At 42.9% G+C, this 26,627-nt stretch overlaps 1 protein-coding gene across 5 annotated transcripts in view; it reads right to left on the bottom strand.

Moving 5' to 3' along the window:
- The window catches only part of NPNT (nephronectin), a 79,081-nt gene extending 53,122 nt beyond the window's left edge, over positions 1-25,959 (bottom strand). For 2 of the 5 annotated variants that reach the window (XM_030564508.1, XM_030564506.1), the window contains exons 1-3: positions 25,714-25,958; positions 23,287-23,387; positions 7,830-7,880 (exon numbers count right to left, since the gene is read on the bottom strand). In XM_030564508.1, the coding sequence (XP_030420368.1) occupies positions 7,830-7,880; positions 23,287-23,387; positions 25,714-25,787 (226 nt within the window). In that variant the 5' untranslated portion in view covers positions 25,788-25,958. Of the gene's footprint in view, positions 1-7,829; positions 7,881-23,286; positions 23,388-25,713 lie in introns of all 5 variants that reach the window. The other 3 variants (XM_030564504.1, XM_030564505.1, XM_030564507.1) reach the window with 3 other exon arrangements.
- Between the last annotated feature and the right edge of the window lie 668 nt (positions 25,960-26,627).

Below are 26,627 nucleotides of genomic sequence, written 5' to 3'. Positions count from 1 at the left end.
GCCGGTGCAACCATTTAGGCGACCTAGGGCGCTAGGATTTGGGGGGCGCCATTTTCTTTGGCAGCGACTGCGGCAGCCGGATCTTTGGCCACCCTGGTTGCCACCGGCATTTAGGCAGAGGGAGTGCGGGGAGGGCCGCCTGCAGCAAGTAAGGGGGGGGGCTGGATGCGGGGGAACTCCGCGCCCCAGCTTACCCCTGCCCTGCCTCCTCCCTGAGCACGCTGTGGCTGCTTCACTTCTGCCTCCCAGGCTTGCAGCGCCAATAAGCTTAGGCACCGCAAGCCTAGGAGGAGGGAGAAGTGAAGCAGCGACGGGGTGCTCATGCTCGTGCGTGGAGCAGGAGTGAGCTGGAGTGGGAGGGTGCCTCAGAGCTGAGGGTGGGGGATGGGGAGCTGCCGTGGGGGAGAAGGGGGCGCCTCAGGGCAGGGGCGCGGGAGGAGAGCGCAAGGTGGAAGTTTCGCCTAGGGCGCAAAACATCCTTGCACCGGCCCTGGAAGCATGATACATTCCTAAAGTGAATTCTCTAAAATTCCCAAAGGCAATTATCTGCCTAGTCAATTTTTGTTTAAAGTAGTGCCTTACTAAGGGAACTGGCAGAAAGTATGTTTTGATTAAAGAGTAGTTGAGACCTCATGGAAAAATAAAAAAAATATTCTACTGAGAAACAATTCTGCTGGCATCATATTTATTTTCGCATTTTGGTTCCCTTTTTATTTTTTTTAAATTAACAAGGACACTTGCATGGAAACAGGATCTTTGTTGCTTTATACTTCTACTTTCTAGTTACTAACCATAACCATCTGTTTGTGACATCACAATCATTTTGTGCCAGTAACAAAGGGTGATGGTGATGAAGAAGCAAAAGGGCCTGTGGGATCAATTTTCCTTCCATTAGAATCAATGGGAAAAGTGACTTTAATGGGAGCAGGACTGGGTCAGTGCCTTTAGTTGAGCAATATGAGTGGACAACTGCTAAGCAACCAAGATCCCATTTTAATGTAAATATTAATAATAAAAGAAAGATATAATATACTGATATAGTATCAATAGAAAATCTGCAAACAGGTTTTACATTAGATTTCAATGGATCTTGAAAGAAGATTCATGCACTGAAGGAGGATATTTCTAGATAACATATCTTTTAAAAATATTAAGCACTATGGCCATATCCTTAGCTGGTGTAAGTTGTCAGACCTCCATTACTGTATCTCTTGACAATTCACACCAGCTCAGGATAAGGCCTACCAGGATGACAAACGAATTCAGCAGAGTTATACTACTCTAAGTGTGAGATGAATCAGGCTTTTATCTTTGTTAAAACTCAAACATAAAAATGTTTACATATTTTAATGAAGGAATATTTGATTCTTAGTATTTGTCTACACGGGGACACTCAGGAAAGTTAATTCGACTGAATTTTTAAAGTGGATTAGTTCAGTGGTTCTCAACCTGGGGTACATCAACTCATCTAGCTATTTGCCTAGTTTTACAACAGGCTATATAAAAAGCACCAGCAAAGTCGGTATAAACTAAAATTTCGTACGGACAATGACTTCTTCATACTGATCTATGTACTATACACTGAAATGTAAGTACAATATTTACCATATATTCCAATTGATTAATTTTATTATTATATAGTAAAAATGAGAAAGTAAGCAATTTCAGAAATAGTGCAGTGTGACATTTTTGCATTTTTATGTCTGATTTTGTAAGCAAGTAGTTTTTAAGTGAGGTGAAATTTGAGGGTTCGCAAGACTCCCAAAAGAGTACAGTAACCTGGAAAGTTTGGGAGCCACTGGATTAGTTAGCCTGCATTCTGAAGTGAATTAAGATAAATGGAATTAAGGCCACTTTAATTCTGGATGAGAAAGCCAACGCTGAGGCTTAATGCAGTTTAACTAATCTACTTTAAATTCACACCCTACGTTTATTTGGATGAACTTTACTAATTATCCCTGTGTAGACAAGACCTAAGAGAAGAGGTCCTGTAACTTTATCATCCAGAGCTGCCGTTTTCATGTGGTTGTTTGCTTTGATCCTGCTTGAGAGGAAAGGAGGGTGAGGTAATATCTTTTACTGGAACAATTTCTGTTGGTGAAAGAGACAAGTTTTCAAGCTCCACAGAGCTCTTCTTCAGATTGGAAAGGTAATCAGAGTGATTACCTTTCACAGAAGTTGGTCGAATAAAAGACATTACCTCACCCACCTTGAGTCTCTCTTATCCTGGAACCAACACTGCGAACAATAACAATGAAAGATATTGACGGAGGCGGTTCCAGACATTTCGCCGTCCCAGGCACGGCGTCATGCTGCAGGGGGTGCTCTGCCGGTCGCGTGGCTCCAGTGGACCTCCCGGCGACCAGCAGAGCGCCCCCCCGCGGCATGCCGCCCCAAGCACGCACTTGGCGTGCTGGGGCCTGGAGCCGCCCCTGTATATTGAGCTAGTCAGTCAACCAAGCAGCTGATATTGCACTGGAATGTGGTCATAGCACAGAAAACAGAAGGCATAAACTATGTCATTACACTTAAATGGAAAAAAAACTGCCAAAATAATTATTTGTAAGATGAAAGTCAGACATTAAATATGGAATGCAGGTTCTGTTATTAAATCAAATCGCTTTTAACTGCTAAAATACCAAAACATACATTCATGCTCAAGACAAACTAAGTATGATGTGATGATACACATTTCACATATGAAACAAGTGTTTGGAAATCCATATTTGACATTAAACACTATGCATGAAGAACTCAGTTTATTAGCACATATTTTGTGTATTTTAAGCCACAAACAGTTGTGCTTGGTAGATGAAATTCAATATGATGTTTTGATTACTTTTGTGTGTTCACGTTCTTAAAAGAATTCAGAGGAAGTCTCACAGCAGCTGTAACTCAGCCATGCTGTGCATACAGTTTATAGCATTTCCACCACTGTTCAACACATATTTCTGCATAAGGCAAGGAGAAAAGGTGGACTTTGCAGCACAACCTGAAGGCTGACAAATTCAGGCTGTTACAGAGGGAGAAACTGAATTCCAAAGGGCCACAGTCTTCACAAGCTGCCATATAGAATCATAACAATGTGTTATAATCACCTTTGTGTGGAAAAGCAGCATGAGAAATTTAAGTCCAAAGAGTAATTTTGTTCCATAAAGTCAAAAGCATCTACAAAATACAGTTTTATAATGTAGACTGATTCCTTAATAGGATTTCTATTTTGTAGCTGTTGCTATTACTATAAATTTCAATATCAACTGCTTCCCCAAAATTCCTTCTCTGCAGGTTTTGAAACTGACATCCCAACAGGTAGTAAAGTACAAGCAAGGATATATTATTTGCACACATTTCGTAAGAAATTTTATCATCTCTATTTTGAGCTTCATTCATTGAACCTGTTTGCACTTGGCTGAAAAAATCTTGGACAGCTGAATCAATCCATTTTGCAGTGAAAATAACCCCGTCAGTGACTGACTAGCCAGATACTACAGCTGAAAATAGGCATAGCACTAACTGTCCCTTTTAACTTGACCAAAGATCTATGTATAAATGTTTGTTTAAAAATGTTAACAGGTTATCATAGTGATTTCATAAAATGCTTGTGGAACAAGAATTCACATGACTATTGTAGAATAGGCTCAGGCACAGGGCCGGCTCCAGGGGTTTTGCCGCCCCAAGCAGCAGGAAAAAAAGCCACGATCGCGATCTGCAGCAATTCAGCAGGAGGTCCTTCACTCCCAGATAGAGTGAGGGACCCTCCGCCGAATTGCCACCGAATACCTCAAAGTGCTGTCCTGCTCCGGAGTTGCTGCCCCAAGTACCTGCTTGATAAGCTGGTGCCTGGAGCCGGCCCTGCTCAGGCAAACCCATTGTTGCAGTCACACAGAATTAGATTCTAAACTAGCCTCCAAGAAAGATTACTCCTGAGAGAATTCTGTATCAAAGAATTAAAAATTCTGCACACATTTTAAAATCTGTATATTTTATTTGTCAATAAATAAATGTGGAAGCTCCAGCATGGCAGTGGGGATCACAGGCCACTGGCTGCATGGAGGTGGGAGATCACCCTGCAGCCTCCTCACTCCACTTCCTTGGAACACGGACTCAGAAGTGAGGCTGCATCCGAACCTGACACAGTACAAGAGCCAGGCCTGCTCCAGAAACACCCCAGGGCCCTGCACCTCCATGCCATGCTCACCAAGATAGCGAGAGGGACAGTCTCACATGCATGCCAAGCCCTGGCCCCAAATGTAGAACAGGCAGGCTCAGTCCAACAGGATCCAAATGTGGAGGAATCCCAGTATGAGATGAGAGACTTCTGTGTGGGGCAATCTGGGTGCAGATGGCTTGGTGTGGGGTCCAGGTACAGGAGGGATCTGGGCTTGCTGTGGGGTTCTGGGTGCGGGGGAATGAGACTCTGCAGTGAGGCCCAGGTGAAGGTGGTTGGGGCTCAGCGAGGGCGGGAGGGGTGTCTGGGTGTGAAGGGATGGGGTTCAGCAGGGGATTTGGGGGCTCAGCAGGGGGCCCAGTGCTGAGAGAGGGAGGCTTTGTTGGGGAGAGTCCAGGTGCTGGGGCTCACAGGGGTGGCAGTCCAAGTGTGGAGGGATCATCAGGGTGGTCCAGGTGCAGGGCAGATGGGGCTTACCAGAGTGAGGGTTCAAGTTTTGGGGGCTCAGTGGGGAGTTATCCAGATGCAGGGTGGGAGTCCAGATGCAGGGGGAGTGAGGCCTGGGTGCAGGGGGTTTTGCATGCAGGGAAGAGGGGCTCAACCAGGGTCTGGATGCAGGGGGTGTGTGGCTGATGATGGGTCTGGGTCCAGAGGGTTTCCGGATGCAGGAGGTGAGGCTTGGCAGGGTGGGGGTTCTGGTGCAGAGTGCTCGGGGCGGGGGTTCTCTGTATGGGGGGTGATCCAGCTGCACGGTGGTGGGGCAGATCGGAGAGCATTCCCCCATACAGTGAGCCCTTCCCCCATTGCTGAGGAGCGATAGGGGCAGGAAGTGAAGGGAGGCGGAGCTTCCTGCAGCCAGGGGAGGTTTCCAGGTGTGGGTCTAATCTGGCCCCAGTCCCAACCACTCCCTGCAGAGGAAGAAGATCCATCCTCCCCTGCCCAGCCAGGACTAGCAGTCGAGCCCACTGCAGGGTAGGAAGCACCAGTCAGGGTGTCCCCAGCCCTCCCCAACCCACGGTGATTTACCTCTCCAATAGCTCCTCCAAGTGCCTGAAACAACACACCCACACTGCCGGGAAGGTGAGTGTGACCACTCTTGTGGCTTCCCTTTGGTTTCCCATCAGAAAGTCATTTTTCTATAAGGAAGCAAAGAATTCTGCGCACATGCAGAATCCCCCCAGGAGTAGGAGATGGATATTGTGACAGACAATAGAAATTCCAGATTTTTCTACTAAGGTGTCCCCAAGCATCTTAGGATCTTTTTTGAATGTCTCCAGCTACTTCTTTTTTAATTCATCCTTGAATATCACTTTATGCAGAATATACTCAAATCTATATTGCTCTTCACTATTTTCCCCCTTTTCTCGGTTTGTGTCTTTGGCTTGTCATCTTGTTCTGTAGAACTTCCTTCATATACTATATCCACAATATTCTATCCATATTGCCACCTGCTCTCTGCCTCCTCCATTTAAATCTGAACTTCACCTCAAATCTTCAGAAATCAGATGTTCAACTTGACCTTGAACTAACTTGTTTTCTACCTTTCCCAGATCACCTACATCAAAAACAAACTGTCTTGACCATTCTTCTGCCAAAACTGCTCTGCTTTCAACTGCGCTTCTTAAGTAATATAAACTCCTCCTTTATGGTCCCCCTAAAATGCAATTTTTTAAAATTCAATTTGTCCAAATGCAGCTGCTCACATATGCACCTGCCTGGAGATAGTAATACATCACTCAGTCTCAGATACCTCTATTGGATGCCTGTTCACTTCAGAATACAGAACAAAATCTCTCTCCTAATCTTCAAATCCTCCACATACTTCCCAATGCTTCCCCTGAATCTCCTTCTCCTGCCCATTCCCGGCATTCCCCCAATGCCAGACTTCTACACTGAAGGAAACAAATGTATTCACATACAGGAACCTTGAAACAGGATCCCTGTCATGCTGTGACCAACTGACTATTCCCTCTGGTTAATGACTCCTTATCTCTCTCTAAAAACCACCAATGTCTTCTCCTTGAAGCCTGGAAACTATGCCTCCATCACCTTCCTAGCATATTTACAGGTACAAACAACAGTACTTTTTTTTTTTTTTTTTAAACACACTCAGTAAAACTTTAGCAATCTGCTTTATCCACATCAATTTTGACCTAGTTAATCTACTTTATAAAATGGACCAGATCAGCTCCTACTTTTACTGCCCAAATGTATATAAAATAATGTCTAACCTACTATACAATAGACTGGATTATAAAAATATGTCTTACCCAAGGAATACATTTCCAATATACTATAACCATAACATACAGTACAGAATTACTCACTACAGAATAATGTTATTTTCTAAACAACAGAATTAGACGTAAAATGTACATTTTATAGGCAGTACTGGGATTACAATGGCACCAGTGGCGCCATGGAACTGGGCCCATGCTCAGAAGAGGCCCCGACTCCACTTGCACTGCACCCCGAGACCCCACCAGCCCACTGGGTCTCCCCTGCCCACCACTTGCTCCTCTCAGCCAGCCAAGGGCTCCTCTCTGACCCCTGGCCCCACCCACTGGCTCCTTAATACATATTATATAAAATATTAAATATATATGCATGCTTTTTCTAAAGACTCATTCAAAACATCTTTCAAAAACCATTTACACTTACCTATAGCATTCAGGAGGCACAATGTCAACATTAAAAATCTCTAATGTTAGATGCACAACTACTACATTTGTACAAATAACTCAGGACTATCCAGTTTGCACATACAAGTGGCAATTGCACAAGATTATATATGGCGAACAATGAGACTAGCTGTGGTAATAAACTCTTTGCTTGATTATAGCTATTTGCAGGGTCCTACAATGCACATGTAAATTCAGACCCCAACCCCTGTTCAGCAAAGCACTTAGGCACATACTTAACTTTAAGCACATGCTAATGTCCCCACTGAAATCAATGGGACTTAAGAATGTGGTTGAAGTTAAGTATGTGTTTAAGTGTTTTCCTTAGAAACCAAGTGAAAATTCCCCCCCCCCCCGGAAAAGTAATCATCTATTTATTTAATTTTGGGGCAAATTTAGCAGTTTACATGTTAAGTGGCTTTAGTCACTTCACAACAATATTTTATACAAGTGCTCTTCACCAACACAAATGTTTGTTTTGAAATATTTGTTACCTGAATTTTTCACAGATTCAATAATCACTGAATTTTAAATTCCTGATAAAGGCAGGTTAGCGTGAGTACCATCATGTTTGGTTGCACGAGAGAACTTGGATCTGATTTACACAAATTTAACAGTGAAGTTATTCCTTATTCACAGTGATGTAGGTGAGAGCAGAATCAGGCCTCTTGAATTCATCTGGTTGTAAATGTGGCTTTGAAAGTACATTAGATTTCCAGACAGGAAAAACATTGCTTGGACCTTGAACAAAAGCCCATGATTATTTAAATATTAATTTATATCAGTCATTAGATTTGCAGTTAAAAACAGTCATCTCTCTATAAATTTCCTCCCACCCCATCAAAATAAATAAAAAATAAATAAATTTTAAAATATCTATTAAAGTTTCTTTATACTTCTCATGTAAACTTCTGATTTTGAGACCATGCCACCAAGACATAGGCTTGCCAAAATTATTTCAAGAAATATGTTCAGCTAACCTTTGAGCTGGCACCTTATTCTGGCTATTCTCTGCCTTAAGACGTAGAAAGCTGCAAAACAAATGTCCAAAAAAAGGAATTCCAGCTTTTTTTTTTTTCCCCTGTAAGGAAGATGGACTTGGCTTGGGTTTTTATCAACTTGCTACGTTCCTGGAGACTTACACACATTTAACAGTCAAAGCTTCTCTGAAATAAAAAAAATTCTGGAACATATTTAAAAATGGAAACACCTTACTATTTTGTTCTGAGATTTAACAAAAATACATTATGTGATATAAAAGTGATTACAGTTAATGATGTTATGCTATTCTTATTCAGTCAGTCAATGAGCTTGGCAAAGAATAATAGCCACTTTACCCAGCTGTAAAAATCATCTTATTTCAGGGTTCAAGTTCAATGTTTTCAATAACAGAACATAAACACGGTTTTCTTAAAGAGACAGTATCCTGTCATTTAAATATACAAGCTCATATAGATTTTCCCATATAGCCAACATAAAGAGTTAGCATCCGGATACTAACTTTTCTGTAATTAAAAAAAATGTGCACTTTACGTACCAGAACAGTTGTCATCAATAAAGATGCTGGCATACAAATTGCTGGTCATCTTTACAGTGTTTCAATTTTGATTGTCATCTAAATTAAAGCTAATACTTAGCAACCTTTTCTACTCTTACTAACATATGTAATCAAATAACCAAAAACAAAATAAAATGCAAACACCAGATTTGTGTTTCCCAGTTCAAATAATTGCGAATAACATGGACTGTCAGTTACATTAAGTAGCACTGATTGGGACATTGTGTGATTTTACTATAAGAGCCTGAAATTTAACAGTACTTGATTTTCCAGCATCACAGGATGTGATTCTGATTTCACTTACACTAGTTACATCAGTGTAGAACAGGGGAAAAAAAGAAGAAGAAGTCCCTAAAGTTCTGTTCCAAAGCCCATTGAAGTCAGTGGAAGGATTTCCATCAACTTTGGAACAGGCCTTAAGCGTAACATTTAAGTGCTACAAGAGAAAAATCTAAATAGCCAAACCACATTACTGAAAAAAGCTAGATTACAAAATTCTTGTATTTGAAGGATGGAATGGGTGCAATCTGAGAGAGGAGGATACTGTTTCTTTAACACCACTTAAAATATTTTCTGATATTTTAAAACAATATGCCTTTGAAGTGAAAAATGTAACTGAATAAAAATAGCAAAACCACAGTATTGTTTTACATAGCAATATTAAAGCAGTAGTGCAGTTCTGTATACAAATGTATTATTTTTTGGAATATGTGAAGATGCACAAAAAACTTCTGTTCCTTTACATAAAATAGATATATATTTGCATATGTGCAAATCTAGCGAATTATAGTGGATTAAATTAGACCCCAACCCTGCAGTCATTGAAGTCAATGGCAAAAATCCTATTGATTTTAATGGGCCCTCTAGGAAACAGCCAATTTGTCTCAACCCAATATTTCCAAGGCTTATTAGAGACACAAAGCATGGTTTTGCTTTTAGTTGAGATTAGTGCATTTTAGACCATACAGAATTGCATTTCCATTTAAAGCATTGTTATGCCCAGAAAACAGGAATCCTAAACAATGAGGCCTATTCTCCCATTAATGCATGAAGGGATTTATATGGGTAACTCCCATCAATGCTAATGAGAGCTACAAAAAACATCCATGCAGGCATCAATGAGAGTATAAACCCTTGTATTTGCAGTTCTCTTTAAAATGTTTATCAGTATATTACACCATTTAGAAAAATATTTATTTTATCTCATAAAGACAGGAGGAGGAGGAGGAGAAACAGCAGAAGCAGCAGCATCTACCATATAGTTTCTTCGCAGCTATTGTGAGAAGGCAGCATCATGCAAAATTTCCAGCAAAGCACTTGGTTACATCTGCATTTCTAGCACCCTCTGTGTATACTAGTGAAAGCCCCACTCCCTGGTGTCAGTAATATAAAAGCTCTGCATTTTACTATGTTTAGCTAAAACTACCAAACCACTTCTGCATGACTCAGGCTGGTTTGTGTAGTCTTATACAGTACTTTTACCAATGGGATGAATATTGAATTGTTTAATTCCTTTGACTGCCCTGCACCTATGCCATTAAAACAATCACAATTACTTCACTGGAAGATGGTAGGAAATTTGATCATTGGTCTATTTTTGTTAAGATCTCTTTATAAGATGCTCAGTTACCTTAATGGTGGAAGATGATAGATAGATGCTATTTTAAGTACATCTATCATTTAATTAAAGACTTCTCAGGACATCTCACAGAGACTTTGTTATTGCTAAGGAGAGTTCCATTGTTGGATGGCTGATGGGCATAAATTACATCACTATTAAAAAAATAAAATCTACTCTAGGAATTTCAGTTAAACACTTCCTACTGATATGCCACTTCTATCTTTCTGTCCAATGGCAACATATATTTGAAGACAAATGGCCAAATCCTCAGGTGGTATAAATTGGTATAGCTCCATTGACCGCAATGGAGCTGTACCAGTTCATACCAGCTGAGGAGCCGACAGAATAGCTACTATTTTATTTCAGCTGAGGATTTAGCCTTCATATTTGTACATATCTGAATGCAGGAAGAAGATTTCTTCTCACCACTGACCCTAGCAAAGGAGTTGTCCAATCTGCATTCAAAATGAAACTTCAAATTGATTTTTATAGCTATTTTTTCAAAAGATTTACATTTTAGTTTCTACTTTATCTTAATAAAGTCTCTCATTCTCAAAACTTTATTTACTAAAGTACATTTATATCTTGGCTGTTATACTTCAGCTACAATTTCAGACACTTTAAAATGGAAAACAAATGTTCTCTGGGCAATGCACAGCATGAATGTTTAGTGTAGCTTAACCTTGTAAAACTGGCATACAACTGAGCTGCAAATAGGCATGCGGGCAAGTCCAAAGCAGGTGCATCTTACATAAAAAATATATGGACATGCAGAAACAATCTTGTATGGCCACTGAAAGAACCACAGAAACATTTGTAATCTAAATAGAGAACCTTGGTTCTTGTTTAGCAACATAGAAGTGAATAATTCAATCAAATGGACCAATAAATCAGACAAAGAAACACTGTTCCCATGATGAACTCAGATTATTGCTTAGATAAAGTAATGGGGAGTGGGGAGTACCCTGAAACAAACCACACTGAATTGTTGGTAGGTACAGAAGTGCCACACCCATGCTGAAAAAAAAAATCAAAGAGTTTAATGGGCCATATAATTTCACTGATAAGGCACTGCATTGAAACAATATCTTTTTCATCCTGTACCTGAGCTATCTGTTATGCTAAACCCCAGAATAATCCTCTTCAGTATACAGTAACGTTGGATGCATTGTTTATACGCGTCATCTAGCTGGTTAACATACTTCTCAGTATGGTTGAGCCAGATCCTCAGCTAGTGTAAATCAGCACAGCTTCACGGACTTCAGTGGAGCTTTGCTGATTTACACCAACATCTGGCCCAACAGAGACATTTGCAAGTTTAGGCCTGGATTGCCCTCTCATATAGAAATACTCAGGGGAGGCAACCCTGGTGAGAAGACAACTACTGTACCTTCATAGGGTATTCTCTGAACCCAAGGACTGCCCTCAAGCTCTGTGGATATCGTAGAATATACAGAGGCCAGGGCTGGTCACAAAGAAGCTCATTACCAGCTCTGGAACTCTCAGTGCCCCATCAGACCACTGGCAGTGAAGCTCCATTGGAAATAGGCTGCTAGGATTCCCTTGAGCTGCTGTTGCCTCAGCAATCTCCATCTGCCCAGGAATTTCCCATCATAGATATGGAGGCTGAACAATTCAAGCAGTCTGAGGCTGCATTAACTTTCCACTAGCTTTTCTGCTGGTGCCTGGAGAGGTGTGTGTGTGTGTGTGTGTGTGTGTGTGTGTGTGTGTGTGTGTGTGTGTGTGTGTGTGTGTGTGAGTGAGTGAGAGTGAGACACACACACACACACACACACACACACACACACACACACAGAGTGAAGTGGGTGGGATGACGCATGCCCAAATCTTTCCTATCTTGGCTCATCCCATACCCAGCTGCACATTTCAGACCCATGGGGGTGGCCTTGGGAATGGACAGCGTGTCCATCGCAAAGCTGGTTACAAAACAGGAGTTTTCCACATAGAAGGTCCCCTTTGCACTACTACAACTGAGGGAACCATTGAATCCTAGCTGATTTATCAGTTAGTTATCTTCAGCTAATCAAATGACAGGCTTGTCTTGTTACAGTTATTCATACGTGCTTTTAAAGTGCATTCACTGCGTGCAGGCACATATGTAAAAATGCATACAATTTAATTAGAAAAAAAAAAAGAGTACCATGGGTATCTATGCTGTAAACAAAACACTCTGGAGGAAGACAGGAAGTGAGGAGGGGAAAAAAACAACACATGAACGGGGCTTTAATTTTGTGCAGCACTTAGATACCACAGCAATAGGCATTATGTAAAAATCCAAGCGAGCTTCATATTTTTAAGCATCCATATCTTGCACTTGCTGCAGACACAATACTACTACACAAGTAAGGGTTGCATAACTGGAAATTTATGAAGTAATTTCAGTTTTGGAATTTAAAGATGCAAAAAGCAAACTAAAGCTGAAATGCTACAGATTACTCCACATGGACCAATCACTCTGTACATTCACAGGCCCACTGAAATCAAGGGAGCTCCAAACAACTGCAAGGATCTGCCTATGCAGGGCAATTTGCAGGATCAGGGCCTCAATATATGAATATCTGCATTTTTATTAATACACAAAAAAACCTACCAATTAAAATATTATATTGGTTTTAAAAGTTTCGGTCACTTCAAAGTTAGCCCTTGTATGCCAGGTTTAATCCACAAGCCAAATCTTCACATCAGATCTATAAATCCCAGAAACACTGTTTGATCCTTCACTGGCTGTTATGGTATATAGAGTCAGTATTTTTAAAAGTCTCTAAAATTAGGCTCCTAAATCCCACTGGGTCAATTTTCTGAGCGCTGAGCACATACAAGTCTCGTTGTAGTCATCTGGAGCTGCAGGTGTTCAGTGTCTTTGAAAATCTTGCTATTTTTATTCAGGAACTTCAATATGGACTTAGATAGCTAACTTAAATTTGCACTTGTGTTCACAAACTGATTCTGGGAAAACATCAGAGGCATAATCCAAAATGCTTGGGAGCTCTTTCAATTATTTCAGGTGTTGTAACACCCTTGAAGAACGTGCCAGTTTTGGAAGGAGGATTTGGGAGTATCATCAGAATGATCAGCAAAGCGTTCTGAGAACCTGGGAGGCACGAGACTGAGATATGAATATTGTGTTCGAGGCACTTGTTCCAAAGTTTTATAGCCTCGGATGCACAGGGAATGGGATTGAGCTTTCCCTTGTCTGTTTATGTAAAGCATACATTAGATGTTGTCCGTCATGACTCTGGTCTTGTGGTTCTTGATGAGGGGAAGAAAATGGGGGCAGGCATTGCGGACATCTCGGAGCTCTAGGAGGTTTATATGCAGCGTGGTTTCTGTAGAAGACCAGAGGCCATGAGTCGTGAGATGGTCCATGTGTGCTCCCCAGTTAGTGAGGGATGCATCTGTCATGATGATAATGGAGGGAGGATCCCAATGGAAGGGGACCCCAAAACACAAGTAGAAAGGAAGGGTCCACCATATGAGCAAGTCTTTGACTTTTGAGGGCATAAGTCTGCTTCGTCTGTGCATGTTGGGTTTGTAGACTGGCTAGCCAGCCCTGTAGGCATCAAATGCACAGGCATGCGTTCACAACACATGTGCATGCGGCCATGTGGCCTAAAAGTTGTAGGCAGTGTAGGGCAGTGACCTGTGGGCTGCTCTGTACCCTCACAATGAGGTTGCTCAGTGTGTGAAATCTGTCCTTTAGAAGTGACATGAGACCTGTGATGGAACTGAGTTGGGCTTCTATTAAGTTTAATTGCTGGGTAGGATGTAAAGTAGATTTGTTTATGTTTATTTGCAGGCCAAGGCTGTGGAAGCAATTTACGGTTGTGTTGGTCACCTGAATAGCTTCCAACAATGTGAGAGACTTCAGGAGACAGTCATCCATATAAGAAAAAAAAAAACGATTCCCCAATCTCCCTGCTCCAACGTCGCAATGATTGTTGACAGTGTAACCCTCCTGAGTTTTTGTTTCTTGACTAGCCTGTTTAATTGTTGAAGATCGAGACTAGGTCGCCATCCCTCCACTCTTCTTTTTGGTCAAGAAATAGCAGGAATAAAATCCATTCCCTCAGCATTGAGTGGGTACCCACTCCACTGCTCCTAGTCGTAGAAGATGGTACACCTCTTGACAGAGCAAGTATTCGTGAGAGGGGTTCCTGAAGATGGATGGGGAGAGGTAGTGGGGGGGCATGGCAAGGAAGGGGATGATATAGCCTGATGGGAATGATTTCTAGGACCCATTTGCCATAGTGATAGCTTCCCAGTTGGTGAGGAATGGGAGCAGATGGTGTCCAAAAGGATGGATGGTTGCAGTAGGTGCTGGAGCGGGTGGGAGGTCTTCTACACCCTTGACCAAAGCTTCAGATCTGCTTGTTCAGTGGAGGGGGTTGAGACGCTGTGGAGGAGCATCATTGTTGGGCTCTTCGTTTTTGCTGCAAGTAGTTTCTTGCCATCGAAAGGAAGATATTCAACAGCATTCTGTATCTCCTGTGGGATGGAAGAGGAACCGAATCACGAGGCTCACCACATGACAATGGCTGTGGTGGTGGATCTGGCAGCCATGTCGGCAGCATCAAGGGCAGCCTGAAGAGCCATATGGGATATCATCTGTCCCTCAGAGATCACAGCTTTAAATTATCGCCGCTTGTCCTCAGGAATGTCATTAATAAATTCCATGAATTTAGTGTAGTTCCTGTGGTCATACTTTGCTAATAGAGCCACATAGCTCACGACCCTAAATTGTAAGGTGGAAGATGAATACACTTTGCAGCCAAATAAGTCCATCCTCTTGCTATCCTTATCAGATGGGGTAGACCAGAAATATTGCTGTTTATTTTTCTGGTTGGCCTCCTCAATCACCAACAAATTGGGCAACGGGTGTGTAAAAAGAAACACGGAAACTTTGGAGGGGAAGTAATATTTGCGGTCCGCTTTCTTGGGGTATAATGGTCAGGGTCTGCCTTACGGTTTTAGCTGGTCCCATGATGGCCCCACTGATCGGCAATGCTATTTTGGAAGAGGTGGTGGGTTGTAAAATTTCGGTAAGCTTGTGTTGGTGTTCAGATCTTGAGCTCATCGGCAACTCTTTTAAATAAGTCCCGGAACTGTGTGAAATCGTCAGCTGTTATTGGTGGCGGAGGCATAATAGCCTCCTTGGGCGAGACAGATGAGTGTTTATTAGTTGGAGAGGTGTCAGGTGCAATGTCCTCTGCTAGCTGAGCTGTTGGTTCGTCTCGTAGCTTGGCATCATTGTCTGTGGTTGCGGTTTTTATCTTTGAGGATTTCAGCACTTAATTCTGTTGGGAGGCAGACTGCTGGCCTGGGTCCGATGTGGGTCAGTGTCCTTGCAGGTCCAGGCTTTAAATTTATTATAGTGCACACATTTTGGGGGTATATGGGATTCCCCCAAACATCATACACACTGAGAATGGCCATCAGAGATGGGGATGGCGTCTCTGTATATTATGCATCTCTTGAGGCCTAGAGAAACAGGTATATTGGGAATCTCTAACTCTGACGTAAATAATTTTTTTAAAACAAAAAAATAGGAGGTAAGTAATAACTAAAACTTATCTAAATAAGTAACAAAAACTAATTAACTACTAGAACTGTATCTAAACAAAGGCTATGAAGAGTGAAACTAGTGAGACTGCTAAACTCTGTCTCTGGACAGGGATGGTAGAGAAGGAACTGAGGAGTCTGGGCCATGCACGTGCTGTTCAAGCACTGACAGCATGCGAGGCAGACACCACCTGTGCATGGCCTGTATGAGAACTGCTGCGAAAATCTCTGATTGAAGGCACAGGAACACACCTTGACCTGGAGTGGAGCACCCACAGGGACAACTCTTGAAGGAGAAGAGATAAGCTCTGCAAAGAGACAGGTCAGATCATCATTCCCCCTTCATCCTCCCCTATGGCTGGAAGCAGCTCCCATCCCTTCCCTCCCACATAGTGCTGAAATGCTGCTGCTGGCCACATTCTGGTGTGAACCCTGGCAGAAATCTGGAGAGGGGAGAAGATCCTGCACGTGCCCTCCCCACCCCCAAGTGTTGCTTTGGGAAGACACAGTGCCAGGTACTGGGAGAGGAGGGTCTGTCCCAAGGGCCCAGCCAGGCATGGAGGACAGAAAGTGCCGGGCAGAGATGGTCAGATCTATCTGTCACCCCTCCCCATCTGGAGGGGGAGGGTCAGGTCGTGTGTCTATGCCAGCTTGCTCTCTCATATTAACCACCACCACATTGAAATGGACAGCTGGGGGTAGATTTGCAATTTAGCCTCCTGCACCAGAAAGACTCAATTTCATTTAGTTTAACCTCTCATCATGAGCCACAGACAGAATGTTCAAAAGGACTCCATAATCAGCCAGATGTCATCCGCGTCCCACACAAGAGTTCGGCTCCCATTTAAGCACCAAAAGGAATTGCCAGTTTTTCAAAAGAGCTCAGTATGTTGGAAGTCATTTGGCTGTACATATCTCAATGGGAGCTGCTAGGTGCTGAGCTCATTTCAAAATGTGGCCCCAAGTGTGGGCATGGAACACTGAAAAATTCATCTTTGAGCTCTTTGGAAAAGCTACTTGAGAGTGAAGAAGATGTAAATAATGGGTTTGGAGTTTTATGTTTTAAGAAATATGGCAGAACAGAGAGAAGGGGGAGGGATTTTTGCCCCCATTTTAGTCTACAAAATATTTTAAAGGGAATCTGAAAAAAATATATTCTTACAGTCACTATGAATGATGTCATCCCTATTTAATTCCAAAATCCAAACAGAAAAAATACGAAAGATTTATGTAGTGGGGATTAGTATAGATGCGCTTGCTGCAACAGAACCGCCCCTTACAATATAATGCCACCCAAATAATGGCATCAGAACTGCACTCAATTTTTCTGAGGCCTTGGCTACACTTGCGCGTTATAGTGCAATAAAGCCGCCAAGAGCGCTCTACCTCACTCCCCGTCCACACTGGCAAGGCACATAGACCGCTCTGACTCCGCAGCTGGAGCGCTCCTGGTACTCCACCTCCCTGAGAGGAATAATGTTTGTTGCGTTCTCACTGGAGCCAGAGTGCCAGTGTGGACACCTAATGCGCTCTGATTCGCCTCCGGAACTGTCCCACAATGCCTGGTCTAGCCACTCTGGTCATCACTTTTGAATTCTACTGCCCTGTCCTCAAGTGACCAAGCATTAGACCCGCCCTTTAAATTCCCCTGGGAATTTTGAAAATCCCCTTCCCGTTTTCTCAACCAGGCGTGGAGTGTTCTCAGCACATCTTTCCAGGTGGCCATGCCTCCATGTACCAGGTGATCCCCAGTATGGAGCAGTGGCAAGGTGCTGGACCTCATCAGTGTTTGAGGGGAGGAAGCTGTGCAGCCCCAGCTGTGCTTCAGCCGCAGGAATTATGATACCTTCAGGCACATATCAAGGGCCATGATGGACAACGGTCATGACTGGGATGAGGTGCAGTGTCGAATTAAAGTGAAGGAGCTGCGGAATGCCTACCACAAAGCCCGTGAGGCAAACGGCTGCTCTGGTGCTGCCCCCACAACCTGCAAATTCTACAAAGAGCTGGACAGGATACTTGGGGGTGATCCTGCCTCCACTGCAACGACCACCCTGGACATGTCCAAGCCCAGAACAGCAAGTGGAGGAGGAGGAGGAAAGCATGAGTGATGGTGCTGAGGTGGGGGGAGACACCCTGGAATCCCTGGATGCATGCAGCCAGGAGCTCTTCTTGAGCCAGGAGGAAGGCAGTCAGTCAGTGTCTGGTGCTTGGGGAAGGACAAACAACAGAGGAGGTTCCTGGTAAGCAGCTCTCTTTTCAGGAAGGAAGTTTTTAGGTATGGGCTCTTTGGGCGAGGAGGGTAAGGGCTGCATGCATGCCTAGATATGGAATAGCGCATTGATGTGGTCTATCACATCGTGGTAATCGGCATCGGTGATCTCTTCAAAACTCTCAGCCAGAACGTGGGCTATGCACCTGCGCAGGGTTATTGGGAGAGCCAGCATGGTTCTTGTCCCAGTCAGGCTAACGTGTCCGTGCGACTGTGCCGTGAGGGGCGGGGCAACCACTGCTGGACACAGGTAAGTTGCATATGGGCCAGGTGGAAGCTGCATTGCAGGAGAAGACCCTTCCCTTACTTTATTAGTGCATGAAGCAAAATATACCTTAGCCCAGGAAAGCAACAAGCACTGCAAGTCAGTGTACCAAACACAGCCACTGCACTTAACTTCCATGCAGAGAACCAGACATTACTGCTGGTTTTCAGCCTCAAATTGCTCCCTCAAGGCATCCCTAATCCTTGCAGCCCCACGCTGGGCCCCTCTAATAGCCCTGCTCTCTGGTTGTGCAAATTCAGCCTCCTGTTGAACCTCCAAGGCCCATGCCTGAGTGAAGCTTTCACCCTTCCCTTCACAAATATTATGGAGGGTACAGCACACGGATATAACTGCGGGGATGCTGTCTTCGGCCATGTCCATCTTCTCATAAAGAGAGCGCCAGCGGCTCTTCAAACGGCCAAAAGCACACTCCACAGTCATTCGGCACTGGCTCAGCCTGTAGTTGAACCATTCCTGGATGCTGTCCAGGCTCCCTGTGTAGGGGTTCATGAGCCACAGCATTAAAGGGTAAGCGGGGTCTCCAAGGATCACAACAGGCATTTCGACTTCCCCTACAGTGATCCTCTGGTCTGGGAAAAAAGCCCCGCTTGCATCTTCTTGAACAGGCCAGTGTTCCGAAAGATGCATGCGTCATGCACCTTTCTGGGCCAGTTTGCATTAATGTCAAGGAAATTACCATGGTGATCCACAAGCGCTTGGAGAACCATAGAGAAATACCCCTTTCGGTTAACGTACTTGGAAGCTAGGTGATCTGGTGCCAGAATTGGAATATGCGTCCCATCTATTGCCTCTCTGCAGTTAGGGAAACTCATTTATTCAAAGCCAGCCACAATGTCAAGCACGTTACCTGGTGTCACAGTTCTTCTGAGCAGGATGCAATTAATGGCCCCGAAAACTTGCATCAACACAATTCCAGCCATTGATTTTCCCACTCCAAACTGGTCAGCGACCAATCAGTAGCTGGCTGGAGTTGCCAGTTTCCAGACTGCACTATCCACCCGCTTCTCCGTGGGCAGGACAGCTCTCAATCTCGTGTCCTTGTGCTGCAGGGTGCGGGTGAGCTCAGCACACAGTCCCATGAACGTGGCTTTTCTCATCCAAAAGTTCTGCAGCCACTGCTCGTCATCTCACACTTGCAGGACGATGTGATCCCACCACTCAGTACTTGTTTCCCAAGTTCAAAAGCGGCATTCCATGGTGAAGAGCATGTCCATGAATGAGACAAGCAATTTTGTGTTGTATGCATTAGACGACTCGATATCATCGGACTCCTCACTGTCACTTTGGATCTTACGCAGTAACTCGACTGCCAAATGAGACATGCTGGCGAGACTCGTCAGCATGTTCCGCAGCAGTTCGGGCTCCATTCCCGCAGACAGAAAGGGAAGACAAAGTGTGCTCTGCACATAAACCATTAAAAGATGGTGCCAAATGTGGACGGAAACACAGGGATTGCTGGGATGCGAAGCGATGCATCACGGGGCGTTGGGACAGGACCCAGAATGCCCCGCACTCTATGCCCCCTTCCCACAAGCCACAGCGCCAGTATGGGAAGAGGTGCTCTGTGGGATAGCTGCCCATAATGCACCGCTCCAAATGCTGCTTCTAGTGCCCTAAACGTGACCACGCAGTGCGCTTGCAGCTGTCAGTTTGGACAGACTGGAGCGCTTTCCCTGGTGTGCTCTCCAAAGGCTGGTTTAACCTAAAACGCTCTACATCTGCAAGTGTAGCCATGGCCTGAGCTTTTAACATACTTCAAAAACAGAATCAGTAGCAAAAGGGGAAGGGTGTACCATCCAGTACTGAAAGCAATAAGTAGCATCATGTGAACAGACACCAAAGAGAGACCATGACATCAGAAAGGGTGGGTTTAGCTATGCAACTGTTTTCTTTGTACTACATCTGTAAATATTGAATACTAATGGTCTGTAGGAACTGCTGCCATTTTGTCAGGCATAGTCGATGTGGCATGTTACAGAGACAATACTAACTATGTACTATCTCATGAACACTTCGCTTTTGTTCTTCCTCATTTTGTTATTTCCCTTAATCTAAAATAAAATTCTAATACGAAGTTTAGACTGAAATAATATGGTTACTTGTGTGTATGAAAAAAAACTAACAGTAACCATATAACCATTTTCCCCATAGTTCATGAAATGCACATGTAGGAAGCATTTGACTCCTTTTGTTTCTATGACTGAATTCTAAAAGCATTTTGATTAGATGCCTCCTTGCATAAATAAGTAATAATAATAATTTTGTAGCCTTGACATACTTTCTCATTATCCCTGTTGAAAGCAGTGATATCAGAAATAAATTACCAAATATTCCACAGAGTTTGAAACTGAAGATATGTGAAAAATGGGCTTTTGTTTGCTATTCTCAAAATTTCATAAATAGACTTGAAAGCATGCCCACAAAGTCACTTAGACATGTCAATTAAGAAATAAGTAAAGGGAGGCCCATCGATAATTATTAACTTCCTTTTAAAAAAGAAGTCCCTAGAACAGGGGTCGGCAACCTTTCAGAAGTGGTGTGCCGAGTCTTCATTTATTCACTCTAATTTAAGGTTTCGCGTGCCAGTAATACATTTTAACCTTTTTAGAAGGTCTCTTTCTATAAGTTTATAATATATAACTAAACTATTGTTGTATGTAAAGTAAATAGAGTTTTTAAAATGTTTAAGAAGCTTCATTAAATTAAAATGCAGAGCCCCCCCGGACCAGTGGCTAGGACCCAGGCAGCGTGAGTGCCACTGAAAATCAGCTCGCGTGCCGCCTTCAGCACACGTGCCATAGGTTACCTACCCCTGCCCTTGAATAATTTCAGACTTGACTCTGTGCCTGAAACAAATCTAAGCAGTATGATTTTGAAATATATATGTCAGATTTTCAAGGACAATTTATGGGTTAACTAAAACCAGCTGCTGTGACTAAATAAGAAATATTATGAAAATACAATTTAGAGATGGCATACTCTTCTATTTTCTGTTAGAAAACTATTAATTGTGTCTTTGAAACATATTCAGAACACTACCATAATTCTGAAACATGGAACATACATACTTAAAGAGAATACAGACCACAGGGAAAAGGGGGAGAAATCTTTAAAGTTTATAGTGATGTCTTCCATGCTGCCAAGAGACAGAATGAGGGACTCTTTCACCCTCCCAATTCATAGCTGCTAATTACTTTATGACAGCAACACTAACTTTTAAGACAGTATCACATTTTATTCCTAGAACTGCAGGGACATTTTCATGCCAACAGTACACAAAACTGAAAGAATTAAGCTCATCACTTTTTGCTATGGGGCAATAAAAGTTCACTTTCCACTGTTAGTTACGTATTTTGTGCCATTATCACTATGAGCCAGTCACTTCCTGAAACTATAATACTGGCTGCACATCAAAGCAGAATTGGCAGCGGTGGGGACTTGAAGATCAAATATGAAATACGGATTGGTTTCAGTCTGAATGTTACCACCATAATGAGCTGAGCTCATTGTCACGACAAAAGTGAGAACTTAGCTGTGGAAGCGGAAATCAAGAGAATTAAATACTATTTAAATATAGTAAAACTCACTTATGCCTTGCTGCTTAAGAGTATTTGTAGTATGACACACATGCTCTGTTTGATTTTCATTTGTATATTTGTGTTATAAAAGATAGCCATAGATTCTATTACCCCTGAGTGCAGTCCTTCCCTATAAAAATGTTTATATCAGGGAAATGACTATTTCTCTTACAAATTGCAGTTCTAAAATCCAAAGGACTGATGATGTGGGCCCAGAGGTGCTAAATAGAATTCCATGCTTGTTATATTCCAACAGCACTTTACATCTATTTTTAATTAGTCACCTTTTTATTATCCATTAAATGCTGTATTATATTAACCTTCTCCATTTATAAGGGGTAACTATTATTGTTATTTACAGATTTGACCAAAACCTTTGCTTAGAGACTAGATTGGGATCTCCGCTGCCACTTTCTTTCACCTGCTGCTTTACTCTCACAGCACTGCAAAATGAGCAGTAATCAATGTTCACCTCTTAACTCTGCTTGTATATTGTTTAGCAGAAATTCATCTAACTTTGCAAGCTTATGCCTCTGGATCAAAATGCAAAAGTTGTCAAAGATCTGATCTTGAAAATACCTACGGCAAACTACTCACAAGTTAAGTATATATTAAGTGTTTTCAGGATGAAAACCTATAAACGTAATTGAGATCTCCTTCCCCCACCCTGGAAAAAAATCAGCACTTTTGTATTGCTCTGGTTACCAGTGTAATGCTATTTTTAAAATTGATTCAATGAAGTCTTATTTATATTATCATCAATAGTTATAACAAGGATTATAACACTGCAAAAAAATTCAGATATGTCTCTATTAATATGTGATCTATTAAAAGGACACTGTCAGGTTGATTTAAACCCATAGATAGGTTAAAGACTTCTTTTGTAAACCAAACACCAATAAGGAACATTTCCAAGATGTTTTTGTTCAAATTCCAGCAATAGGTTGTTTGTTTTCCCTGGGATGTAAATATTTCCTCTCTGCAGTTTTTGCAAGCCAAAATACTGCAGCCCTCTGTTAAGACATGAGAGCCAGAAATTGAAATTGATGAGAAACAAACAAGAAACTGACAACTCTATTTTCATTGCCTAAACAAAATTTAATGCAAAAATATACCAACAGTATTAACAGCAAAAGAGTAAATTACATTCAATATTTCTTTCAGCTTTAATTATCTATGGTGCTATTAATAAAACACAAATTGCTTCCTAAAATATGTTTTTTTAACCTGACCGTGTCCTTTAAATATGCCCCATTTATGTCATAAACCCTGCAATTACACCTCTACCCCAATATAATGCAACCCAATATAATCTAAATTCGATATAACGCGGTAAAGCAGTGCTCCAGGAGGGCGGGCTGCACGCTCTGGCAGATCAAAGCAAGTTTGAGATAACGTGGCTTCACCCTGTAACACGTAAGATTTTTTGGCTCCCGAGGACAGCGTTATATTGAGGTAGAGGTGTGTGTGTGTGAAAACTAGTAATAGGTGTGTATAAGCCCCTTCTAAGTGGCTAAAAGCCCCAGCAGTGATGATACTCACGTTGGCATTGCCCCCATGACTGACGGGCCCAGCCCCAGCAGCAATCAACTCTACTTCCAAACCGACACAATCCCATAGAGGAGACTATTTGTCTGGGCCACCTGCACAAGATAGTTTTAAAAAAAACAAAGAACAAACAAACAAAAAACACCCTCATCTACAATTCATAAATCCTTTTTAAAGAAAATCCATGCTACTTATTTTAAAATAAGTATCTTTCTGGTTAACATACCTGCTTTAATTATTAGCATGTAGTATTTCTGTCCTAGTGTAGAACTCGGACAGTGTGTGGTGGGGGGGGGGGTGTTAACCAAAGAGACATTTTAAAACCAGAAATAGCAGCATCTAATATACTTTGTAGCATGCTCACTGCTGCCACTCACAGGATGGTCATAAGCAATATTAGATATCTGAATTTTACAAAACGTATAAGTAACAAACTGTCATCAACAGCGTTTCAACTTTGATTTCACAAATCTGAACTAATGGCTAAGTTTGAAACCTGTCCTAGATATCAGAAATTAAGACAAGTTTCTGTCTTGTAAACAGGCAATAATGGAAAGTGAGGAGTTCATTTTTTTTCCCCTCATCCCTATGAAATGAAAGAGATTACGTTTGGAATAAAACATACAGAAAGCAATGTCATAAAATTAGTACATTTTAATAACAATGTAAAACAAAGCAAGAAAAAATACTATTTGAACTAATTATAAAAATAAATATTTGGTATGTGCATGTTAATTGATTTCCATGTATAGTAAAGCATAGTTAATGTTTTCATTTGAAAACCTATTCAGTCTTTCATTATACATGAACTACTCCCTGATTTGTGTTTAAATATTTCACCATATTTGACACAGTTTAACCATACTGATTACACACATTCCTTCACCTCAACACTCATTTTCACATTTCATTTATCTAGATTCAGGTTTAAACTTGAGTTGCAATTTTTTTTCAGTACAGTACATTGTTTAAATGCCTCTTGGCACTACTTTTGGTTTGTGTGTTATAGGAAGCATTTTTTAAAAAAAAATCTTGCAGTATATGTCCATAAGCACTTGATGATGTACCAAAAAATATATACAAGAACAACACTTAATTTATAGGCACATATACATACAAAATGTACACACACTTTGTATAAATAAAATTTGTATAATTTAGATGCCATGAAAGACAGGCTACCAAGCCTCATACCACTTTAAATTGCTTTTTGCCAAGTGATGTGCGAGGGTGCATTACTTCTCACTAGCCTCAGCTAGTTCACAGCTGTCAACAAAGTCTTGAGAAGCAAGAAATCAATTCAGTCTTCCCAGTCAATTCATTTCAAGACCACAATAAAGTTTATGACAGCCAGGTGTGCTTTTTTTTTTTTTTTTTGGCTTGGAGAGTGGTGAAGAAGAGTGGAGAAGAGAGAATGTAGAGAGGGTTCCACTGGAGGCTAAAACCTCAAGGCTTCACTTGTTTTTGACCCTAGTTTGAACTCCACTCTCCAAAAGTGAGAATGCTTTGCATCAGTCAGACCTTCTACATACATTTTTAATGATCTTCTAAAGGATCAAATCATCCAGGACTTGTTGTGATAAATTATACATAGATAATACACAGGCTGGAATTTTCAGCTTTACTGATAGCCTGTAGGAGTATCAGCTGCATAATAAAGTTAAAAGAAGTCTGGAGTTGTTCAAACCTGTCATAGCATGCATATCTCTTTACAGCTGAGATGTTCATGTAAGACACTAATATTATATGTATAGCTTTTCAGTATTATTTTAGCACTAATATATATGAGTGCAAAAGGGCGAGAGAGACTCACAAAGGTTAAATCTGGGGTGGCCACACAATTTTTTAGTGGTGGAAAGAAAAAAAAGATGTAAATCTCATCCCTCCACCACACACGTAAAAAGAGTTTATTCAGTTCTTCACTTTTGTCTATCATAGACTTCTCTTTAGAAAAAATAAAATCCTGCCATTAGGTAAGTCAAGGTTTCAAAAGAGGACAATCAATTGCAGCTGTTCAGTCATTTGCTAAACTGCAGGTACAAACAATGCGACTAACTTGTTTATGACCTGACAATCGGTGTTGACTTTGCCTTAGTTCTTAGATCTCTCCACTGAAAACTTCTGACTATACAAAGGTTCAGGACTGGCTCTGCCAGAAAGGGTCCTAGTCTCTTGGGCTTCACAGGTGTCTCGATCAACTCCACTGCACAACTCAGATCCCCGCAGTTCAAGTGCCTGCAAGCTGTCAGCTTTGTACCTTTCTCCCTCCCTCACGAGCCCGAGAGCGGGGGGGGGGGGGGGGCAGGTGCTTTTCGTTACATTTTGTTATAACCCAAACCTCCAGGGCCATCTCCCCCCAGACCTGCCTCCCCCGGGAGCCCCGGCCAGAGCAGCGCTGGCGAGGGGGTCGCTCGTCCTTACCTTCCGTCAAACTCCGCCGCAGCCTCCAGGTGAAGCCAGGCCACGGCGAGTAACCTCAGGAAGAATAAATCCATGTTTGGGGGGAGCGCCAGAGCCTCGGGGCTGCTGCTCGAGCGGCGGCGTGAGGCGGGATGCAGGGCAGCACAGCTGCTCGCCGCGCCTCTCTCAGGCACTCGCAGCGCCGCCCTCCGCCCCGCCGCGCTGAACTGCGGGGGCCCCCGGCTGTTGCTAATCCCGGCTGCTGTGGGAGCCGCCCGGTCGCGGCGGCAGGTCTCCGGCAGCCGCGAGCCCCACGCGCTCCCTCCCGGCGTGCAGGGGCCGGGCAGCGCCGCCCGCAGCCTGCAGGGGCGCAGTCGGGCGGGCGCGCCGGGGAAGCGAAGCGAAGTGTAGCCGAAACCCCGAGCTCCAGCGAGCCCCTGCGCTCAGCCCAGCTCAGGGAATGTCTGAGAGAGAGAGGCACTTTCCCGCCGACCGCCTCGGGGGGTAGCACTGTGCACACGGGGCTGAGCACGCTGTCCGTGCGCCATCCCTAACAGCCCCGGGGCAAAGGGCTCCTCCCTAGCACGTTGCACCTGGCAGCGAATAAAGCGACGCCGTCACGACACAGAGCTGCTGTACAAATACCTCCTTACCAAACGGCGCTACCCAAACACCTAGGGCTAGAGGTTTTCGTTTAACTTCCCGCCAGGGGCTGCAGCAGCCCCCGGGACAGCCTAGAACTGGATGGGCTTAAAAGCCAGGGCCGGCCGGCTGCCCCCACCCCTTCCATTTTCCATAGGCTTTGCCCGTCGGTGCTGCACCGGCTAGAAGCGCCTCACAGAATCTCAGCCCGTGCAATTTAGCAGGATGAAAGAATTTTAAAAATGATCAAGAGGCTTGATTTCTGCAAGGTGCTCAGCAGGTACTGAGTGCCC

The sequence above is a fragment of the Gopherus evgoodei genome, chromosome 5 (assembly GCF_007399415.2).
Source record: "Gopherus evgoodei ecotype Sinaloan lineage chromosome 5, rGopEvg1_v1.p, whole genome shotgun sequence".
Taxonomy (NCBI): domain Eukaryota; kingdom Metazoa; phylum Chordata; order Testudines; family Testudinidae; genus Gopherus; species Gopherus evgoodei.
Note: the sequence above shows the minus strand (reverse complement) of the source record. Positions and strands in the feature narration are given on the sequence as shown.